The 24,815-nt window shown below is 41.0% G+C and overlaps 1 protein-coding gene across 1 annotated transcript in view; it reads right to left on the minus strand.

Moving 5' to 3' along the window:
- Window positions 1–20,787, minus strand: part of LOC146557348 (NACHT, LRR and PYD domains-containing protein 3-like) — a 193,094-nt gene extending 172,307 nt beyond the window's left edge. The window contains exons 1-3 of the mRNA XM_085248399.1: window positions 20,714–20,787; window positions 19,640–19,788; window positions 19,271–19,354 (exon numbers count right to left, since the gene is read on the minus strand). Of these exons, the coding sequence (XP_085104525.1) occupies window positions 19,271–19,354; window positions 19,640–19,740 (185 nt within the window). The 5' untranslated portion in view covers window positions 19,741–19,788; window positions 20,714–20,787. The remainder of the gene's footprint in view (window positions 1–19,270; window positions 19,355–19,639; window positions 19,789–20,713) is intronic.
- Window positions 20,788–24,815: the final 4,028 nt, after the last annotated feature.

A 24,815-nucleotide genomic window follows, 5' to 3' on the forward strand; every position in this document is an offset into this window, starting at 1 on the left:
ATCCACCAATCAGAGTGGCTGTTTACGTTTTCCCGCCAAAACAGGTGCATCTATTTACACACGCAGCACAGAGAGGCACAGGATTATTGCAGCCTATTTCTCATAATGACGACTCCCCTCAAACAAATGACCATAATTTCCTAACCGTAGGGGCTAGAGCGGTCATTCTTACACCATTTTGTTCAGAAGAGATGGGGGAATCTTCCAGTGTTGACAATTTATCATTAAAATGTGAATTATTAAAGATATTTGACTTCTAATGCACCATAACTGAGTAGAGCGAAGCAAAAACTGGCTTGACTTGCCCTCAAACAACGCTTTCTAACTCGAAATCTATTTGGAGTATCGATATCATTCTTTCACCGTAAGAGACAGCAGGCTTTGGTGAACAGTCATGAAAATTTTCAGGTCTCTGTGGAAATCCAACAAAAAGTTATGACGAGAGAAAAAAGTGGTTCATTTCCAGGGTTTGAAATTTGAAGAAATCTGAGCGACGGACGAATTTCCTACCCTCAAACAAGTCCAACTCATTTCAGAACGGTAATAGGTGAGAAAGAAATTCTTGAATTGTGAGCGTCAGGAGTGTCTGAAGATATACCGGGACAAGCCTCATGTCTTAACTTTGCTTCGTTAAGGAGATATGACGATTCGAATATGCCTCTCATTACAGAAATGCAGCGGTGATTTTGAAAAAACTCTCCATTGACTTTATATGGAGAGTTTTCCGACATTGTGTTGGTCTGAGGAGATTTGCGAAAGTTCTATAAATCCCACAACAATGATAGTGACATTTTCTGAAAGCCAGCAAAAATACCTACGTTTTGATGTATAATTTGTGGAAGTTGAGTGAAAATTGAGCAAGTAGCAAGAAGTTGTTCGGACATGAAGTGAAAATTGCAAAACCTTCAGTGACACACTGGAAGCCAAGAGCATAGCAACCATAACAACGCATGTATTTTCTGAAAAATCACAATTGTGCAACTCAAAACTTTAAGAGGCATAAAAGTAAAACAGTAAAAGATTTGAAAAAGCTGAATCATACCTGAATAGCCCAATAATTTGTGAACATTTTAAAGTTTGAATGGTTGTTCTAGGTGAAAGTATGAGGAAGTAGTTAAGTTTCAAAAACAAGCAAAATTTAGCAGAGTTTTGGAAGTTTCCCATTCATTTCAATGGGACAAATTAAAGGAAAAAAGCTTAATATTTTAAAAAGTATAATAGCAAAAAATAGCAAAAATCATAGCAGAAATTAGCAGAAATAGCAGAATAGTTTAAAATTTGAACGGTGAAAATAGGCTGAAAATTGTGGAAGTAGTTAGCGGACGAAAAACGAGCAACTTGAAGAATAATAAAGTATAAAGAGAAACAGGAACTCAATAGTGTGGATGCTTAAAGCATCCACACAATAAAGAATAAAGAGAAACAGGAACTCAATAGTGTGGATGCTTAAAGCATCCACACAATAAAGAATAAAGAGAAACAGGAACTCAATAGTGTGGATGCTTAAAGCATCCACACAACTAGAAAAATTTGCATTTCCTGCGAAAATGCTGTGTGGATGCCTTAACGTTGAAGATGTCAGCTGAAAAAAGCTGAAAAAGTTGAAAAAACAAAAAACATTGCCCTGAGCAGGATTCGAACCTAGCCCTTCTGGTCTAAAGGCGGCAACTCACCTCACTGCACCAAACTCATTCGCACAACGAAGAGGTGGAGAGACTGACAATTCTTGTGAAATTAGCAGAAGCTGCTTAGAATTGTGCTGATAAGAGGTGAAAAGGCTAAACATTTGGCAGAAAAGAGGTGAATCAGAAGAATTTCTGCTGAAAAGAGGTAAAGAAGCAAAAAGATGAGCTGAAAAGAGGTGTAGAAGCAGAAGTGCTTGCTGAAGATGGCTGTATGTGTAATGACACACTGGAGAGTGTCAATAAAGCAGAGCGCATGCAAACAGGGAACATGTGTAGCAACTGTCACAGGTAGGCTTCAAACCTCTGCCACCGGGTCTCACGGCAGATGCCCTACCCTCTGAGCGAAATGAGCTCTGGTCACAAGCAAAGATATGATGAGAGGGACAATGTGCACTGTGGAGCAGAAGCTCAAATTAGCAGAAAAGAGGTGAAGAGGAAGAACTTTGTTGTGAAATGAGGTAAAGAAACTGAAATTTGTGCTTAAAAAAAGTGAAAAAGCTGAACTCTGAAATCCTGCTAAAACAGCAGAAGAGGCTGATATTTTTCAGCTACTCATTGAGCCAAACTGGTTCTCACGTAACTGAAAAAAGGTGGAAAAGCTTACAATTCTAATGAAAACAGCAGAAGAGGCTGAGATTTGTGCTGATAAGAGGTGAAAATGCTGAACCAATCAGAGGTACTGCTTCTGTCTGCTTCATCAGGCTGTGTACTTGTATGTATTTCTGCCATAGACTGTTAACAAGAATCTGAGGTCCATATTAGAAAAGCTGCTAAAATCATAAAACTTTGCAGAATTGTAATAAATTATCAATATGAATTACCCGTCTGTGATAGTGTATAAATTTGTACTCAAAAACTAGGTGGGATAGAAGCATAATTCTTGCACTGGGTGAATCAGCGGACTTTGGTGTACTTTGACTGCGATTTACATAGCTCTTTGTATCTCCGTGGCGGAGACATGACGAGAGAAGAAATGGCTTAATTTTCGGAGTTTGAAAAATGAGAGGAGGACAGATTTCCACCCCTCAAACATGTTTTTGCAGAAACACTGTAATTTCGCTTAAATAGTATGAAATAGCAGTAATACTATGATTTGGCAGAAATACTACTTTTTAGAACAAATACTATTGTACAGAATGGTGTACGTCAGTTTAATGCTGGGTGGTGCTGCAATAGTAACTATCCTCGGTCAGAAGGAGAGGCTGACATCCAGGGATTAGATTACCACAGGTGGAGTTTATTGGCGGTCAGATGGATGGTAGAGGGAGGCATGGCATACAGTAGGAGGATGTGGAGAGGTGATATGGTGTGGTTTCTATGATTAAGAAAACTGGCAACAAATTCCTCCACTACAAATCAGTCTGATACCACTTCTTACAGGGTTCACGTTTACTAAGGCACTACCCAAAAGGCGCCACAAGAGGGCACTCCAACACAAGAGATGACCTATTTACCCTGTTAACACCCCCTACTTAGCCACTACATACTACAGTGATATTACAGTATACAAATTCACACAAATACTATGATTTGGCAGAAATACTATGACTTAGTAGTAATACTATAACATAACAGTTCAATGTTCTTGCACAAATACCACAATATGGCAGAAATACTGTTTTAGCATAAATACTGTGATTTGGTATAAATACTACGATTTGGCACACATACTATATTCCACAAATACACTATAACATAACAGATATTCTACGACTTAGTAGTAATACTATAACATAACAGAATTATTAATTGGGCACAAATACCACAATTTGGCAAAAATACTATGATTGGGTACAACTACTATGGTTTGGCAATAATACTGCATTTTAACACAACTACTGAGATTTGATTTAAATACTATGATTTTGAAGAAATACTATTACTCCATACAAATACGATGCTTTGGGACAAATACTATGTTTTGGTTCTAATACTATGATGTGCAACAAATACTATGATTTGGCACAAGTACTATGATTTAGTACAAATACTATGATTTGGCAGAAATACTATGCCTTAGTAGTAATACTATAACATAAGAGATATACTATGGTTTTGCAGACATACTATGTTTTTGCACAAATACCATGATTTGGAACAAATGCTATGATTTAGCAGAAATACTATGATTGGGTACAAATACTATGATTTGGCAATAATACTGCATTTTAACAACAACTACTGAGATTTGATTGAAATACTATGACTCCATACAAATATGATGCTTTGGCACAAATACTATGATTTGGCAGAAATACTATGACTTAGTAGTAATACTATAACATAACAGATTTCCTAAAAAAAACTATGAAATTGCAGTAATTCTATGACTTGGCAGAGATACTACGTTTTAGCACAAATACTATAACAACGCAGAAATACTATGACTTAGTAGTAATACTATAACATAACAGTTCAATGTTCTTGCACAAATGCCACAATATGGCAGAAATACTATGTTTTACCACAAATACTGTGATTTGGTATAAATACTACGATTTGGCACAAATACTATATTCCGCAGATACACTATAACATAACAGATATTCTACGACTTAGTAGTAATACTATAACATAACAGAATTATTAATTGGGCACAAATACTACGATTTGGCAAAAATACCATGATTCGGCACAAATACGATGACATGGCAAAAATACTATGATTGGGTACAACTACTATGATTTGGCAATAATACTGCATTTTAACACAACTACTGAGATTTGATTGAAATACTATGATTTAGAAGAAATACTATTACTCCATACAAATATGATGCTTTGGGACAAATACTATGTTTTGGTTCTAATACTATGATGTGCAACAAATACTATGATTTGGCACAAGTACTATGATTTAGTACAAATACTATGATTTGGCAGAAATACTATGCCTTAGTAGTAATACTATAACATAAGGGATATACTATGGTTTTGCAGACATACTATGTTTTTGCACAAATACCATGATTTGGCACAAATGCTATGATTTAGCAGAAATACTATGATTGGGTACAAATACCATGATTTGGCACAAATGCTATGATTTAGCAGAAATACTATGATTGGGTACAAATACTATGATTTGGAAATAATACTGCGTTTTAACAACAACTACTGAGATTTGATTGAAATACTATGATTTAGAAGAAATACTATGACTCCATACAAATACGATGCTTTGGCACAAATACTATCATTTGGCAGAAATACTATGACTTAATAGTAATACTATAAAATAACAGATTTCCTAAAAAAACGATGAAATTGCAGTAATTGTATGACTTGGCAGAGATACTACGTTTTAGCACAAATACTATAACAACGCAGAAATACTATGACTTAGTAGTAATACTATAACATAACAGTTCAATGTTCTTGCACAAATACCACAATATGGCAGAAATACTATGTTTTACCACAAATACTGTGATTTGGTATAAATACTATGATTTTGCACACATACTATATTCCGCAGATACACTATAACATAACAGATATTCTACGACTTAGTAGTAATACTATAACATAACATAATTATTAATTGGGCACAAATACCACGATTTGGCAAAAATACCATGATTCAGCATAAATACGATGATTTGGCAAAAATACTATGATTGGGTACAAATACTATGATTTGGCAATAATACTGCATTTTAACACAACTACTGACATTTGACTGAAATACTATGATTTAGAAGAAATACTATTACTCCATACAAATACGATGCTTTGGGACAAATACTATGTTTTGGTTCCAATACTATGATGTGCAACAAATACTATGATTTAGCACAAGTACTATTATTTAGTACAAATACTATGAATTGGCAGAAATACTGTGACTTAGTAGTAATACTATAAAACAACAGATATACTGTGATTTTGCAGACATAGTATATTTTTGTACATATACTATGATTTGGCACAAGTACTATGATTTAGTACAAATACTCTGATTTGGCAGAAGTACTATCTTTTGGTAGAAATTCCTGCTAAAAGGCACTATTTCTGCGTTTTAGCAGCAACACTGTAATTTGGCATAAATACTATGATTTGGGATAAATGCTATGATTTGGCACATATAATATATTCAGCACATATATTATAAAATAACAGAAATGTTTGGCCCCAAAACCATGATTTTGCACAAATACCATGATTTTGCAAAAATACTATGAATTGGCAGAAATACTATGATTTAGCAGAAGTACTAAGATGTAGTAGAAGTACTTTGCTTTAGCAGAAATACTATGATTGAGGAGTAATACCTAAACATAGGAGAAATATTGATACACAGACACACATACACAGACAGTAAAGGGAACAGGAGCTGTGGAGAGTCTGGGCTTGGTATATGTAGGTCAGTTAAATTAGCTGCACCTGCTGTAGTCAGCCCTTACACACACAGACACAGAGAGAGGTGTGAGTTTTCTTCAGTGTATTTCTGACATTCAGGATTCCCCTCGAACAAATGGCCATAATTTCCTAATTTCCTAGAGGCTAGAACGGTCATTCAGGCATCGTTTTATTCAGAAGAGATGGGGGAATCTTCAGGTCTTCATAATTCAGAGATAAAACATAAATTATTAAAGATATATGACTTGTAATACACTGTAACTGAGTAGAGGGGAAGCAAAAACTGCCTTGACTTGCGCTCAAACAACCTTTGGTAACTCTAAATCTATATGGAGCATCAAAATCATTCTTTCACCGTAAGAAACAGCAGGCTTTGGTGAACAGTCATGGAAATTTTCAGGGCTCTGTGGAAATCCATCAAAAAGATATGACGAGAGAAAAAAGTGGTTCATTTCCAGAGATTGAAATCTGATGAAATCTGAGCGAGGGACAAATTTCCTACCCTCAAACAAGTCCAACTCATTTCAGAATGGTAATAGGTGAGAAAGAAATTCTTGAATTGTGAGCGTCAGGAGTGTCTGAACATATACGGGGACAAGCCTCATGTCTTAACTTCGCTTCGTTAAGGAGATATGACAATTTGAAAATGCCTCTCATTAGAGAAATCCAGCGGTGATTTTGAACAAACTCTCCATTGAGTTTATATGGAGAGTTTTCCGACATTGTGTTGGTCTGAGGAGATTTGCGAAAGTTCTATAAATCCCACAACAATGATAGTGACATTTTCTGAAAGCCAGCAAAAATACCTACGTTTTGATGTATAATTTGTGGGGCTTGAGTGGAAATTGAGCGAGTAGCAAGAAGTTGTTCGGACATGAAGAGAAAATTCAAACAGTTTCACTGTCCCCTCTGAGTTAATTGCATAGCAACCATAGCAACGCATGTATTTTCTGAAAAATCACAATTTTGCAACTGAAAACTCAAAGAGGGATAAGATTAAAACGGTAGAAGATCTGAAAAAGCTGAATCATACAGGAATAGCCAAATCATTTGAGAACATTTTAAAGTTTGAATGGAGTTTCTAGGTGAAAGTATGAGGCAGTAGTTAAGTTTCAAAGACAAGAAAGTTTTAGCAGAATTGTGGAAGTTTCCCATTCATTTCAATGGGACAAATTAAAGGAAAAAAGTGTAATATTTTAAAAAGTATAATAGTAATAAACACCAAAAGTCATAGCCGGCATTAGCAGAAAGAGCAGAACAGTTTAGAGTTTGAACGGTGAAAATAGCACAAAAATTGTGGAAGTAGATCCACGGCAAAAAGTGTACGGAAACACCCGGAATAATAATAAAGAAGAAAGAGAAACAGGATCTCAATAGTGTGGATGCCTATTAAGGCATCCACACAATAAAGAGAAACAGGAACTCAATAGTGTGGATGCCTTGAGGGCATCCACACAATAATATAGTGGAATAAAGAATAAAGAGAAACAGGATCTCAATAGTGTGGATGCCCATTGAGGGCATCCACACAACTAGAAAAATTAGCATTTCCTGCGAAAATGCAGTGTGGATGCTTTAAGCTGAAGCTGTATGCAAAAAGTAGCTGAAAAAGCTGAAAAGTTACAGAAATTGTAAAAACTTTGCAGAAGCAAAGGAACATTGCTAAAATGTAATAATTTAGCAGAACTGCAATATCTTAGAGGAAACATAATACTTGGCAGAAATACAATAGCATAGCAGAACTTAGCAAAAATATTGTAACTTACCAGAAACATACGAGAATTTAGGAGAAATAGTATAAGATAACAGAAAGAATATATTTAGCCAAAAATACTTAAACATTACAGAAACACTATGATTTTGAAAAATAGTACAACATAGCAGAAATACTGTGATTTACCAGAGACACTGTGATGAACTATGAATATTGTAATTTTAAATTAATACTATGCTTTAGCACAAAAACTATCATTTGACAGAAATACTATCATTTGGCAGAAATACTATGTTTCAGCACAAATATTATAACATAGCAGAAATACAATTATATAGCAGAAATGCTGTATTTAGAAAGAAAAATATAATATAGTAGAAATAGTATGATTTGGCAGAAATACTATATTTAGCACATATACTGTAACATCACAGAAATTCCTCCAATTAGTAGTAATACTTTAACATAACACAAATGTTATGATTTGTCACAAAAATCATGATTTGGCAAAAAATACTATGATTTAGCAGAAATACTATGATTGAGCAGAAGTACTAAGATGTAGTAAAAGTACTTTGATTTAACAGAAATACAATTATGGAGGAGTAATACTTTAAAATGAGAGAAATATTGATACACACACACATACACAGAGCCTAAAGGGAAGAGTATTTGTGCCATGGAGTGTTAACAAGAATGTGAGGTCCATATTAGAAAAGCTGGTAAAATCATAAAAGTTTGCAGAATTGTAATAAATGATGAATATGAATTACTGGTCTGTGACAGTGTATTAATTTGTAGGGAAAAAAACATGTTGACAAGGTGGAATCAAACCCACGATCTTTGGCTTGCAGACCCGTGTCATTACCAACTGCGCCACTGGGAAAGAGAGGAGCCGTATTGAAAAACAGGGTGATGAGCAGTCAGTATTACATCGCGGTGAGAGGCTCAAAATGCAGTTTTTTGGAGTTACAAAACGTTCTGTAACTCAAAACTAGGTGGACTAGAAGCATAATTCTTCTACTGGCTGAATCAGCGGACTTTGGTGTACATTGACTGCGATTTTCATTGCTCTATGTACATCCGTCGCTGAGATATGACGAGAGAGGAAACGAAAAACCTCAAATATGATTGGCTGGCTGGGAGGCCGTGCAGGGCCTGATCTGTATATTTGAATGTCTGAGTCCTCACAGAGGATTGTCTGCCTGGCAGAAATATATAGAAATAGTATGATTAAGCATAAATACTACATTTAGCAGAAATACTATATTAAGCACAAATCCTATAAAAAGCAGAAATAGTATATTCAGCACAAATCCTATAAAAAGCAGAAATAGGATGATTAAGCACAAATCTTATAAAATAGCAGAAATAGTATCATTTAGCACAATAGTAATAAGTTAAACAGAAAAATCGGAAAAGCAAAATGGACAGCTGAAAAAATGCTGAACATGCTGAGGGTCCCTAAAATATACTTGTTAAAATCTGGTTGACTGAATTGGATCTTGTGTGTGTGTCTCTCTGTGCATGTGTGTTTCCTTATGTGTACATATTTGTGATTGTGTGGCTGTTTTGAATCCACCAATCAGAGAGCCTCTGCACTTTTTCCCGCCAAAACTGGTGCATCTATTTACACACGCAGCACAGAGAGACACAGGATTATTGCAGCCTATTTCTCATAGTGAGGACTCCCCTCAAACAAATGACCATAATTTCCTAACCGTAGGGGCTAAAGCGGTCATTCTTACACCGTTCTGTTCAGAAGAGATGGGGGAATCTTCCAGTGTTAACAATTTATCATTAAAATATGAATTATTAAAGATATTTGACTTGTAATGCACCATAACTGAGTAGAGCGAAGCAAAAACTGCCTTGACTTGCCCTCAAACAACGCTTTCTAACTCGAAATCTATTTGGAGTATCGATATCATTCTTTCACCGTAAGAGACAGCAGGCTTTGGTGAACAATCATGGAAATTTTCAGGTCTCTGTGGAAATCCAACAAAAAGTTATGATGAGAGAAAAAAGTGGTTCATTTCCACAGTTTGAAATCTGAAGACATCTGAGCGAGGGACAAATTTCCTACCCTCAAACAAATCCAACTCATTTCATAATGGTAATAGGTGATAAAGAAATTCTTGAATTGTGAGTGTCAGGAGTGTCTGAAGATATACCGGGACAAGCCTCATGTCTTAAAGTCGCTTCATTAAGGAGATATGACGATTCGAATATGCCTCTCATTAGAGAAATCCAGCGATGATTTTGAACAAGCTCTCCATTGACTTTCTATGCAGAGTTTTGAGACCTTGTGTTGGTCTGAGGAGATTTGCGAAAATTCTATAAGTCCCACAACAATGATAGTGACATTATCTGAAAGCCAGCAAAACTACCTACGTTTTGATGTATAATTTGTGGAAGATGAGTGAAAATTGAGCAAGTAGCAAACAGTTGTTCGGACATGAAGAGAAGACTGCAAAACCTTCAGTGGCACACTGGAAGCCAAGAGCATAGCAACCATAACAACGCCAAGTGAACTCCAGGAAGCCCTGATAAATATGCCCAATAATAAGGCTCCAGGTCCAGATGGCTTCCCTGCAGAATTCTACAAAGAATTCTGGACAATTCTGGCACCAGTATTCCACGGAATGTTGCAGGAAATCGAGGAAAATGGCAGACTACCACCAAATATGAATTCTGCCAACATTAGTCTCCTGCTAAAACCAGGCAAAGACCCTTTATTTCCCTCAAGCTATCGTCCAATTTCTCTTTTAAATGTAGGCCTTAAAATAATCTGCAAAGCTCTCTCAAAGAGATTAGAGAAAATAACCCCCCTCTTAATTCATCCTGACCAAACTGGTTTCATAAAAGGTCGGCACTCCTCAACAAACACTCGTAGATTACTTAATTTAATAGACTACTCATACAATAAAAACATCGAAACCATAATATTATCTCTAGATGCAGAAAAAGCATTTGATAGAGTTAACTGGAAATTTTTATTCGCAACTTTACACAAATTTGGTTTTGGAAACTCTTTCATAAACTGGATAAGAATATTATACAATTCCCCAACAGCTCGTATCAGAACAAATGACCAGACATCCTCCAGCTTCTGTCTCCTGAGGGGCACCAGACAGGGATGCCCACTCTCCCCTTCACTTTTTGCAATTTTTATCGAACCTCTAGCAGCAGCATTTAGACAGGCTACAACAATTAAGGGCATAAAATGTAAGAGCATAGAACATAAAATCAGTCTCTATGCGGATGATGTGTTGCTTTTTCTGCAAAACACACAAACCAACCTCTCTGAGGTAATTACTCTAATAAACTGGTTTTCAAGAGTTTCAGGTTATTCAATTAACTGGCCAAAATCTACAGTTCTCCCCATTAACTGCTCCTTCCATAATTCTTCCTCTGCCCCACTGCAATCCGGAAATATTAAATATTTAGGTATTAATGTTTCTCCTAAGCTTTCAGACTTAACTAAATTAAACCACATCCCACTTCTAAAGAAAGTAGAAGGCGATCTGACTAGATGGAAATCTTTACCCATATCACTCATGGGAAGGGTCGCCACAATAAAAATGATGATCTTGCCAAAAATAAACTACTTATTTTTGATGATCCCTAACAAACCATCACAAGATTGGTTCAGATCTCTGGATTCATATATTTCCAAATTCCTTTGGAAAGATAAACCCCCGCGTATTAGCTTAAAAATGCTACAAAGAACCAAGGATAGAGGAGGATTAGATCTGCCTAATTTTCACCAATACTTCTTAGCCAACAGGCTTCAGTTCATCTCAGAATGGTCAAAACATACCTTCTTAGATGAGCCCTGGCTAGATGTTGAACAGGCACTATGCAAGGATCTAGAGATTTCAGACCTACCATTTATTAGTTCAAACATCAAAAGACATGAATGCTTTAAAAGTATCAACATCAGCTTCTCTCTGACAGCATGGTGGGAGTTTCTAAAAATAACGGAGTCTTCATTAATCCCATGTAAACGTACACCTATCTGGAATAACCCTGACATATTACAAAACAATAATATGATTAATTTCCCAGAATGGAGTTGTAAAGGAATTAAATACTTAGAACATATATTAGAGGGAACAGAATTTATTCCATTTGACAGACTAGTTGCACAATATGGGATCAACAAGAAATTTTTTTTAGAATATCAACAAATTAAATCCATAGTAAAAAAGAAATTTAACCTCAGTCAAGTTGAATTACACACACCACCAAGTGCGGCACATTTCCTTACTCTTAAATCTCCCAAATTATTATCTAAAATATACAGAACACTTTCTAAATTAGATGAATCAATATCCCTTCCTATTGCAAAGTGGGAAGCAGATTTATCAGTCAGCTTAGACCAAAACTTCTGGTCTCAGGTATGCTTAATAACCTTTAACTTGATTAAAAATCCCAGTCTGCAATTAATACAATACAAAATACTACATAGAGTGCACTATACAGGTCATCGGATGTTCAAGATGGGCTTTACATCTTCAAACAACTGCTCACACTGTCAAGGCAATACACCAGACAATTACATTCACGCTCTTTGGTTCTCACCACCAGTGCAGAAGTTTTGGCGCGAGATATGTGAAGACTTATCAAAGTGTCTGAAATGTAACATTCCAACTTCCCCCTTAGTGTGTTTGTTGGGCAGCTTAGATAATGTCACTTCAGAAAAGAATATAGCCCATATGGTTTTCACTGCCCTATGCATAGCCAAGAAAACAGTCCTCATGAACTGGAAAAATAAAAACAATCTTAATTCTAACCAATATAGAAATTATCTATTAGATTACATTAGTCTTGATACAGCCTCTGCCACCACATCAGATCAATTGCTCTGGGCTCCTTTGATCAGCTTCATCACCTAGTGGGGGTGGGGGGTCATAGTTTGGTCCCGCCTTCACTGTTGTGACTGGTGTGGGGGTAGGGACAGGCTTAGGGCGTCGGGGGGTTCCCCGGAGGCATCTTCCTTGGGGGGCTCAACCCGGGGTAGCGGTCATGTCCGGGTGGGGGCTCTTTTGGCTCTCGGGTGACTGTTTCCTCGCGGCTGCGTGCAGCGGGGCTAGGGGAGGGTCTGTGCTGATGGACGTGGGTTACTGACCTGGTAGCCTGGCTGGCCCTGGGTGGGTCCGGGATGGGCGTGAGGTTCTGGGGGCGCTCCGTCTCTGGGCTGGGGCCCTGGCCGGGCCTCGGGGCCTTGGGTCCTGGTTTGTGTGTTGCCGGGGTTGTGGGCGGGTGGGTGCATGGGGGCCCATCCCTGGCGCAGGGTGCTGCCGGTGCGTCAAGCCACCTGGGGGGCTCTTCAACTGGTGGGGGAGATTGTCACATCTTGCAGGAGCTTTCCTCTCCTCAGGAACTCTCTGCAGGAGGGGGAGATATAGGAGAGGTGGAGGAAGATCTCAGCCTGGGCGTCTATTGTCTCATGTAGTCTGGAAGATGAATGGATGGTGGGGTGGGTGCAGTTTTCTCTGTGGTGGGGTTGGGTGGACTGTCCCGGGCTCTGTGGGGCCGGGGGGCGCTGCTGCACTGGGCCCCGGTCTGGATGGGCCTGGGCCCCCTTTCCCTGGCGGGTCGCGGAGTATGGGAGTGCCTACTGGGGTCAGCGGGGGAGCTGGCCCCAGGGAGGGGTCACTGCCCCTCCCTTCCTTCCCTCCCCATCTCCAGCTGCCTCCCTCTTCCCGCTCCACCACAACCACCCACACATGCAGGGCCTTGGAGTAGGGGTATGTCACCAGGGTGCAGAGGAGGCTACCCCCCCCCCCCCTCTGTCCCCTTCTGGCTGCCTCTGCCTCAATTTTATCCCACAACTTAGACATTCACATTACTCACACTCTCATTACGCATACATATAGGATCTTGGGGGTGGGCACGATACACAGAGTCCAAATTACCATCAGGGTATACACTTCACCCCTGGCGTCGTTGCCCACCTCTCAATTTTAAATACACGTAGACATTGAGGGCTATCAGGAGGGACCATGCGCTTACCTGCTGCTCTCTGGCAGGTAGCTCCATGCCCTCCTGGGTTTTAATTGCACCTTAGAACACACATGCATCAACACTACAATGAGCGGGTGGAGGGAGGTTTGGAGTCTTCTCTCACCCCCGTTCTCTGCGGCCTGCTGGAGCGGGGGGGCTAGGAGGAGTTGGCCGTCCAGCTGCGGTCTGGGGTGTGGGGCCTCCCTGCTGCTGCGGAGTCGGGGCGGTCTGCCTCTCCCCACCGCAGGGAAAAGGGTAACACCGCCTGGGTCTGGGTGCGGTTCCCCCCTCCAGGGGCAAGGGTACCTAGACCCGGTTCGTAGAGTACGCTTGGGGTGTGTGATCGTGTGTAGATCGTCTCTTTATGTCTGTCTCCATGTTGGTTGAGTGTGGAGTGAGTGCATATGAGAGCATGAGGGGGGGAACGGATGTTTGTGTCTGTGTGTGCCTGTATGTCTGTGTCTATATGTCAGGTTGGGTACCAGACACCACCTCTCTGGGGACATCTCAGGCCCTCCAAGGTTTGGAGGCCTATCTCCACCCACCACCACTTCCCCTGCCAGTGGCGGACTCCCTCAGGTGTCGGTGCGTTGGTGGTTCTTTGTGTCTGGGGGTGGGCGTCCGGGTACACACCGGCTCACTCCTTGGCGGCTGCTTATCGGGGCCTGGAGCCTGGGGCTCGCTCGGGCCACTTCGGAGGTGGGGTGCCCCCGGCCTCTCGGCCTGGGGCTCAGTCACTCAGGCACAGCTGGCTGCCGGCGGAGCTCACGGGCGCGTCACTGCAACTCCCCCTGGCTTCTGCTCCGCGGCTGCTGAGTGAGCCCTCATCTGGGACTCTCCTCAGCTCTTACTGGGACAGTGGCGCGGCTGCCCCTCTGTTGGTCTTCCTTGGTCTCTTGTGTTCTGGGGGCCTCTGGATGTCTGGAGTTTTGATCTCCTCCATGCCTGCTTCATACCCTGGAGGACGGGGCTGTGGCTCCCCACACTCCCTAGCAGAGCGTTACATGGAGAAACCTTTGGAATGCAAGCATGCTGATCCACACAGGTATGCACACAGGTGTACACACGGGTATTCACAGACGCGGACTACGGCTTTCTTGGCTGCTGCCTCAAAGCACATTGTGCGCTGTCTATCTTGCGTGCTGCACAATATCGTTTATTATTTAGTATCTACTGATATCTACTGCTAGCTAGTTTATTGTGATGGTGCTGTTTTTTTTATTATGTTGCTCTTTGTTGTTTGCTTTCTCTTCTGTTTTTTTTCTCCATACAGGTGACCCAGGTGTTTTGTTTGTTTTTTTTGTTTGTTTTTCTTTCTTTCTTCTCCCCCTTCTCACCGTCTTTTCTCCCCTTTGGTTTTCTTTCTTTCCTTCCCTCTCTTTCTTTCATTCTCTCTCCCTGTCCTATCCCCCAGTCATGTCTGTCCCATTTGTAGCAACTAAAAATAAAATAAATTCATAATTATAATAAAGGTCAATCAAATGGACCAATATGGCAAGGCCATGATGATCCACTTGGTAAAATAAATCCGCTTGGCATCTTACTTGGCCTTCAGACAACAATTCTGATGGCTAAAGATCCAAACGGGACACAAAAAAAAAAAAAAACCCATAACAACGCATGTATTTTGTGAAAAATCACAATTTTGCAACTGAAAACTTTAAGAGGCATAAAAGTAAAACTGTAAAAGATTTGAAAAAGCTGATTTATACCTGAATAGCCCAATAATGCTTAAAGCATCCACACAATAAATAGTAATAAGTGTGCCTTTGCATAGGCACACTTAATTATCATTGATTAATCATTTACCATTGTTGAATCAGTTGACAGAATAATCTTTGAATCCCATCTATGTTACTCTGAGCAAATATTAATGCACACAGATTATCAGTACTCTAGTCAGCCTGTTGTTGTTCTGTATGATTCTTTCTATTTGCTTAAGCAGCTAACCGCTCGGACTGGTGGGTCCTTTTGGACCCAGCCCTGTGTAACAGGCAGTTCTGCACGTACTCAGGCCTGTAACAACATGCACACACTTATATAAGACACGCACGTTCACACACACACTTAGTATTAATAGGAGGGTCGTCTGAGGACAGTTTTTCTGATAGATACACTTTCACAAAATGCACAATATAATACACACTTGTTTTTCTCTAAAAGTAGCAGTTGATGTCCATATAAGGAGAACTTTTTGAGAGGTGGGCAATTGTTATCATTTCCAGTAAAGATCTAACTGTGATGTCATCATGGCAATATAAGGATACGGGACGGTCCATTCGAAGAAGGATTGTATTGCAAATTGTCCTTCCCACACTGACTGCGCAAAGTGTGTATAATAAAGATCACTATTTTTGACACCTACCCCGGACTCAGCCTGCTTTCTTCTCTTACCCAAATCGAACGAACTTTAACACTTGGGTCCTCTACCAGAGGCCTGGGAGCTTGAGGCCACAAACATGAATCACTTTTATTGGAATTCCACATGAATGACCAATACAAAATGGTGTTCATGTGAGAAGTGGAACGAAAATCATACATGATTCCAAACTTTTTTTTTTTTTTTTTACAAATAAATAACTGAAAAGTGGGGTGTGCGTAATTATTCAGCCCCCTGAGTCAATACTTTGTAGAACCACCTTTTGCTGCAATCACAGCTGCCAGTCTTTTAGGGTGTCTCTACCAGCTTTGCACATCTAGAGACTGAAATCCTTGCCCATTCTTCTTTGCAAAACAGCTCCAGCTCAGTCAGATTAGATAGACAGTGTTTGTGAACAGCAGTTGTCAGATTTTGCCACAGATTCTCGATTGGATTTAGATCTGGACTTTGACTGGGCCATTCTAACACACAGATATGTTTTGTTTTAAACCATTCCATTGTTGCCCTGGCTTTTGTCATGTAATTAATATATTCTTAGTGCTTATTTTCTTATTATATTGTTTATTATTATTATATTGTACTTTAATAATGAAGGTTTAGGGTTACTCAGTGCTCAGCCAGACTGAAAAACAGGAAGTTAGTGTAGAGCTGTACAAGCATATTAATAAATACAAGGAGCCAGACAGAAAAGAGGAACTTTGCCATAGAAGCAATGTTTGTATCGAAACTGTGACGTGTAAAGTACCAAAATAATACCTATATGAGAGACAATTTATGATTCTAATGTTAGAGATCCTGCAACTGGCGTTTGGGCTGTGCAGGGGTCTCTCTCTTCCGGAAGATGATTGAATAAAAAGAAATATAAATGTTTTAACACACTATGAGTCTGTTTTCTCTGTTCTATCACGGGGACAAAAGAATCGGGGTTAATATTTGGTGTTTCTGCCCGGTTCTCCTTTGCAACAGAGAGAACAAATGTGGCCGAAGGTTGGATCTGATATGAGGTGAACAGAAGACCGGTCTAAAAAGATTTAAAGGTAGGCACAAACCTGTTCAGAGAAAAAGCAAATCTGTGCATATTGGCTGAATTCTAAATCATCTGTTTGCTGAGTTGATGATCTTAACTATTAAATTGGCTCAGTAGTGGTAAAACTAAAGTCTTGAGAATAAAGTAAAGCTTTGAAGTAAGGGTAATGAAACTTTGAGAACAACAGTACTGGTTTAAAAGTTATGTGAGATGTCATGGTAAAAGAGAAAAGAGACCAATGTGTGATTAAGAAGAAGAGAATATAAGAGTTTATTTGTCAGTTTATGGTTTAATAAGTGTCATTTCAAGTTCAGCCGTGGAAACAGCCTCCCTATTGGAGATGTCCAATAGGTTCTCCGACGTGAGAATATTCCTGGTTAAGCTACCAGCCAAGACTTGGGACCTTGGTTAAAAATAGCTAATGATCAGAGGATGATTTTGTGGGACACTTATTTGTCAGTAAAAAGAGTAATTTCAGACATGGAAGTCTGACAAAAGGACACCTTGAGTGGTGTCTAAGTGACTCAGGATTTCAGAGAATCGAGTCACTTGTGGTCTTGAGTTTTAATGGTAAATTGATTTTAAAGGAAAATCAAGGTTTACTGTGTTAAAAGTATTTCTGATGATATTACTGGACCCGGTGTGATGCTGTTTAACTGACTCAGGATTTCAGAGAATTGAGTCAGTTGTGATTTTGAGTCTTAATGGTAAATTGATTTTAAAGGAAAATCAATGTTTACTATGTTGAAGTAATTCTGATGATATTACTAGATGTGCTGTGATACAAGTGAAGAATCAGTTGTGTACATGGGGATACAAAATTGTGTTGATATTGATGGATCGACTGTGGTCCATCTGATAAGTTAATGCTGGGTGCACTGAGACAAGAAACTGTTTTTAAATCATCACTGACTGCAGTGATATACATGTGCTGAAGATTACTGGAACGGGCGAGGTCTATTTGATGAAGTTCCTGAGCAGATAATGACAGAAACACTTTTTGAATTTTGTGGAGAATTCTGAAGTATTGAGGTTGAATTTTCTCCGTACTTGGTGCGCTGTGAGGACTTATATCATGGTTATAAGTCCAAAGCTTTATGCCCTGGAGGCATATATATATATATATATATATATATATATATATATATATATATATATATATATATATATATATATATATATATAGATATATGAGATGGAGAGTGAAGGTAACGGTGGTCCCCGTGGTAATCGGAGCACTAGGTGCGGTGACTCCCAAGCTAGGCGAGTGGCTCCAGCAGATCCCGGGAACAACATCGGAGATCTCTGTCCAGAAGAGCACAGTCCTGGGAACAGCTAAGATACTGCGCAGGACCCTCAAGCTCCCAGGCCTCTGGTAGAGGACCCGAGCTTGAAGGATAAACCACCCGCAGGGGCGTGCTGGGTGTTGTTTATGTATATATGTATATATATGTATATATATATATATATATATATATATATATATATATATATATGTATATATATATATATATATATGTGTGTATATACATACTGTGTTGTTGTTTGTTTTCTTTTTTCTTCTTTTAAGAGGTGATCCAACTGATTTTTTTCAGTGTCTTCACTTAGTGCCCCCTTCCCCTGTGTTTTGCTTTCTTTCTTTCTTGTCCCTTTCTGTCAGACTGTCTGTCGAATATGTAAGAACTTAGAAAATCAACTAAAAAAAAAATGAACAAAAAAACAAAAAAAGGAAACTGAGCAGTCAGGGCTTTTGAGCTACCGGAATTTTTCACATTTATATTCTACAATTTAAGTCCAAAGAGTCCTACTGACAAATATTGTTCTCTTTCACAGCAGCTTTTTTTTTATTATGCAGAAAAACTGTTAAATATGTAACTTTTTTATACTGACAGAAAGGGGATTTTCATGGGTCCGGGCATTTAAGATACTGCAGCTGTTTCCTATGTAGACTGTGATGTAAAATGAAACTGATGCCCCTGATCTAAAACATTTTCTTAGTTTTCTTTTCAATGAGTCTTTGTAAAAATCTGAGTTTATATTTATGCAGGGAAAACACAAACATCTAATGGAGCTCATCACAGTTCTCTTACCTCTGTGGTCTAAGTTCCTCAGTGAACATTGTACATCGATGTCTGAACCCACTACTGGATCCTGTAGACCGAGAACTCTGACCGCTGCAGACACAAAAATGTTTTATTCAATGGTAAATTCTCTAATAAAGTCATTGAAGCAGCTCTGATCACACAGACTGCAGATACTGCAGCTGTTTCCTGTCAGTAACAGTCCTCTTAGACTAGAGTTCAGCTTTTTACAGGAAAACTGGACAAAACTGATTTTTGTTAGAAATTAATTTTCATTTCCTCTCAGCACACAAACAAAGTCATAAAATCAACCAGAATCAGCACCAATTAATGTCAGTGCATAATTATTTCCGTTAACTGAAAGTTCAGTTCTCTGACCTCATTGATCCAGATTCATCACCAAAGAATGGATGATAGTCTTCGGGCCAGTCACTCGGCAAAAACTGACAACTAGATCCTACAGACTCTGTTTTTTTCATGTTTCACACACACACACACACACGTGTGAACGATCTCAGGATCCTTTACTGTGGAAGAGAAAAAGCCTTCATCACAACATCAGCCAAGTGAGGAAGACTCAAGGAGGAAGATGACATCACCCCAGTCTTCCATAAAGAGAAGAGTTCACAGAGTGAATCCAGATGAAGAAGAGCAAGAGTTTATAACATGATTCAGAAACAACAAACTCTTTCAGAATTTAAAAAAGAAGTGTCAGAAGTGGAAAAATGTCCCATAAATGAAGATAAATCACATGAATGAAAAGCTTCACTAACAACTTTTAACAACATCGAAATGCAGCTTTTTACAGTCTGTGGGCAAACCGATCTTTTTTGTCTCTCTTCAGACTGGATTTAACTCTGTGTGTGCATGCCACACCTTTATCTGTTCACTCCAAAAATATGCTGTCTTACTGCTCAGACTGAGTCAGAGTAAAGTTCACATGCTAATGTGCACTCTTGAAGTTTTTACTCAAGAAAAGTGATTTATTGCACTTTAATTTTCTTAAAAATGATGAAGTACATTACATTTATAGACCTCAGTGTCATGAAATCTAGGAACCAACTGTTCTTACACATACATTTTTTATTGAGGTGCATTAATTTATTGTATATTTGAGTGCATTTTTATTGTCAGCTTAATGACATTTTTTTTTAAGTTTGAAAAACAACTTAAGTTATTTTAAATATGTCCAGAAATAAATCTCGACTATTCCTTTTAACACAGATAACATTAAACTTTAGTTGTTGATCTGTGTTTTTAGTCAAGGAAAAAAATCCCATCGAAGTCTAAACTAGAAAAACTGGTAACTGCGTGAAGCATAGTTTCAGTTTAAAGATCACTTGATATCTGTGAAGCATCAACATAAAAGAACAAAGTGAAGAAAATGTCTTACATTCTGCCCCGGAATTTCCTACAGACAAACCATTAAAGGAGGAAACAAAGCAAACTTACAGTTTCTTCACACACACACCAAAAACAAGCTCCAGTTCACACCTGGACACTAAACACGGACACACAGGTAAGCTGCTTCCTGGTAGGAGGCGGGACTCCACCTGAAGAGGGACAGGTGGAAGGGAGGAGGAGGCAGATTTTCTGAATGTTTAACTTTGTGTCGTCAGATTTAAGGTTATTTGTCTCTGTTTTTCTCTGAGCAGGTTCTGTTCTTCTTAAAATATCAAAATGAGTCTGTATCTTTCAACAAATTCACAATTATCAGTAAACTTCCCCTAAAAATGCCTAAGCTTGAAAATCAGCATAGCTTGGTACCAATACGAGAACTTCTTTTTCATGGCCGTCATTCAAAGTGATACACACTCTATTTTTTAAAAAACGGCCATCTATTCAGATGTTTCAACGTTGCTCCTGAATTCAGCATACAGATGAACTTTCCACTACAAGTTTCATAACTTGACCACAGATCAGTGGCGGAGCGGGGGGGTGGCTTACTGGGCTTAAGCCCAGGTTGTTTTTTCAGAAGCCCGGGTCTTTTGGAGACTTCTAAATGGCCACCATGGTCACCACCCATCTTGAGGAGTTTGCCCCCTCACATATACTAATGTGCCACAAACAGGACTTTAATATCACCAACCATTCCCATGTTATTACGGTGTATCCATATAAATAGCCCACCCTCTATAACAGTACTGGTATATATAGTGACCCCCCTGAAATAAAAGTACAGCCATATAAGCTTGTATTCATGCAGCCATTAAAACAGAGTATTTTTTTTTTAACATTTATAGTTAATACATGAGCGGGGCACAGAAAGAAATTGGGAGAAGTACGCGAGAAGCAAAATATCAACTCCTGTTAGACAGAGCAGTCGCGCAAGATTGCAAGAGCAGGCTCACAAACCTGTGCTCTGCCTGAATTAACTACAAGATGGCCTATGACCCGATGCCCCACACCTGGATCCTGGCATTCCTAAACTGTACAAGATTAAGAGGACCCTAAGAGCCTTCATCAGGCACTAGAGGCATGCGTGCGTGTGTGTGTATGCTCGCCACACCTTCATGTGTTTATTCCTAAAAAATGCCGTCTGACTCCTCAGACTGAGCCTCAGTCAGAGTAAAGTTCACATGCTGTGTTAGGGCGGTTACTCAAAAACAAAGTAAAGTATTACACATTACTAGTTCCTTTTCCTAAAAATAATGTCACAGGCTGGGTCTCCGACCCAGCACTCTGAGTTTTCTTTGTAATTTTCTTATTTTTTGATATGTTATTAGTTTTTGTGTTATTTCCTATTTGCCTTTAGTTTGGGCAGTTATTGGTTATTGTTCCTGGGTTTTCTATGTTTTGGGGTTTTGTATTTATTCATCACGTATTAGGTCTGTTAAGTTGTGTTGTCATGTTTTAGTTTTAGTATTTCCTGTTTTATTCTGACAATGTCATGTGTTCTTTGTTCATTGTATTTAGCTTTCCTCTCCTGGTCCTGTCATTAGGTTTATGTCTGTCAGCTGTTCCCCCATGTGTCTCCACTTCCCCTGATCACCTCATGTCTGTATTTAAGCCTTTTGTTTTCTTCATGCCATTGTCGGGTCGTCTGTTTATTTGACCTCAGTCTTAGTTACGGTTTTCGTCTGTTATGTATTATTAGTCTTAGTCATAGTCTTTGCTTGTTATTTTCCACCACAGTCATAGTTTAGGTTTTGGTCTCAGTACCGTTTAGTATTTTGTTTCTTAGTGTCTTGTCAGTTTACTTTGGTTTCCTGGTTTACTCTGCCGTCATCTAATAAAGGATCACTTTTCTGTTCAAACTTACAACTCCTCGTCTTCATCTGCTTTTGGGTCCTGTTTCCATACACATCGGCGCACCCCGCCGTGACAGAACGACCCGACCAGTCATGGACCCAGCGGATTCTGCTCTCACCGAGTGTCTGGTGGAGACTGCTCGGATCTAAGCGATCCTCGACCGCATCTTTACAGCGCCCGATTTGAAGAGCAAGCTGGTAATGATTAACGTTGCTGAAGCTATTATGGAGAGGGATCCCCGCCTTCTCCAGCTCCCGGACTCACCTGCCATAGTTGATGCCTTTACGAGGATAAAGGAGATGCTGCAGGCCCAGGGACTGTCGAGTCAGGAAATGGCTTCCAGCACCCACCAGTCACAACAACCCCACAATCAGTCATCTCCATTGCTGCCTCCGGAACCTGAGTGTGTTCGTGTCGGTTCGCTGAGATTCGCCGCAGCGTCACCACCTCTCAGCTCACCAGTTTCCACGCCCTCATCACAGTCTCGCCATACTCCTGTCACAGTTCAGCGCGAGGAAGCGCCGCACACCATAGACTTGGACGACGACGAGCGCCAGTCTATATTCTGCGCTCTCTTGGAGGAGGAGCTCCGGTGGAAGCCGTGGCTCATTCCGGAGCACGAGCACTCTTTCCGGGGAACTCGACTGGCTCTCGGGGGACCTCGGAGTTATCAGGGACTTCCACCTATTGCACCGCCGTCTTCCACTCTCAAGAAAAAGCGGCGTGCGCGCCATCGGCGCTCCACACCACGAACACAAGTGAGTGATTATGTTTTGGCTCCTCATGTTTTTTCTCCGGAGGTTTTTGAAACTGACTTCTCCGGTTCATGAGCTCGGCTGCAAAGAGACTGTTTGCACAGGAAATGCTAGCCATCAGGCTCAGCTAAGCTGTTGTGGGACTGCAAACCAGGCCGTTTTGGAGCCGGGGACGGAGGTGCAGCTTGTGCAGCCTTTTTCAGTGTTAGCTGGAGGGCCCGAGGAGCCCGTCCGGCCTCACATTTTGTCTGCTGGAGGTTCAGGAGAACCCAGCCAGCTTCATGCTTCGTCTGCTGAAGGTTCAGGAGAACCCAGCCAGCTTCATGCTTCGTCTGCTGGAGGTTCAGGAGAACCCAGCCAGCTTCAAGTTTCGTCTGCTGGAGGTTCGGGTGAACCTAGCCGGCTTCAAGTTTCGTCTGCTGGAGGGCCCGAGGTGCCCGTCCAGCCTCATGCCACGTCAGCTGGGGGTTCAGGAGAACCACACCAGCCTCATGCCTCGTCAGCTGGAGGGCCCGGGGAGCCCATCCAGCCTCATGCCTCGTCAGCTGGAGGGCCCGAGGAGCCCATCCAGCCTCATGCCTCGTCAGCTGGAGGGCCCGAGGAGCCCGTCCAGCCTTACGTCTCGCCAGCTGGAGGGCCCGAGGAGCTCGTCCAGCCTCACGCCTCGTCAGCTGGTGGGCCCGAGGAGCCCGTCCAGCCTCACGCCACGTTAGCTGGAGGGCCCGAGGAGCCCGGTCAGCCTCATGCCTCGTCAGCTGGAGGGCCCGAGGAGCCCGTTCAGCTTCACGCCTCGTCTGCTGAAGGGCCCGAGGAGCCCGCTCAGCCCCGCGCCACATCAGCTGGAGGTCCTGAGGAGCCCGTCCAGTTTCACACCTCGTCAGCTGGAGGGCCTGAGGAGCCCGTCCAGTTTCACACCTCGTCAGCTGGCGGGCCCAAGGAGCCCGTCTGGCCACCTTCTGCTTCACCACCTGTGGCTGCAGCGCCACCACCTGCTGCGCTACCGCTTGCTGCTTCTGCGCCTCAGCCTGAGGACGACGCCTCGCCTGGTTCTGCCACACCTCAGTCTGAGAACTCATACAAACTCATTTCACCCACTATAGACTGTGTGTTGCTGCAACTTACACAGCCTCCTGCCACGTCAGCTGGGGGGCCCGAGGAGCCCGTCCAGCCACCACCTGTGGTTGCCTCACTGTCACCTGGTTCTGCTTCTGCTTCGCCTGTTCCAGCTTCAGCCTTAGCTTCTGTTTCGCCTGGTCCAGCCTCAGCCTCAGTTTCTGCTTCGTCTGGTCCAGTTTCAGCCTGTGCTTCGCCTGGTTCAGTTCCGGCCTCTGCTACGCCTGGTCCAGTTTCTGCTACGCCTGGTCCAGTTTCTGCTATGCCTGGTCCGGCTCTAGCCTTTGCTTCTGCTTCATTTGGTCCGGCCTCTGCTGCTGCCTCGCCTGGTCCGGCCTCTGCTGCTGCCTCGCCTGGTCCTGCCTCTGCTGCTGCCTCGCCTGGTCCTGCTCCTGCTTCGCTGTCACCTGGTCCAGCCTCGGCTTCTGCTTCTG

Source organism: Mchenga conophoros, linkage group LG16, assembly GCF_057382185.1.
Source record: "Mchenga conophoros isolate Kocher_MC1m ecotype Shallow Benthic linkage group LG16, M_conophoros_male_GT1.1, whole genome shotgun sequence".
Taxonomy (NCBI): Eukaryota; Metazoa; Chordata; class Actinopteri; order Cichliformes; family Cichlidae; genus Mchenga; species Mchenga conophoros.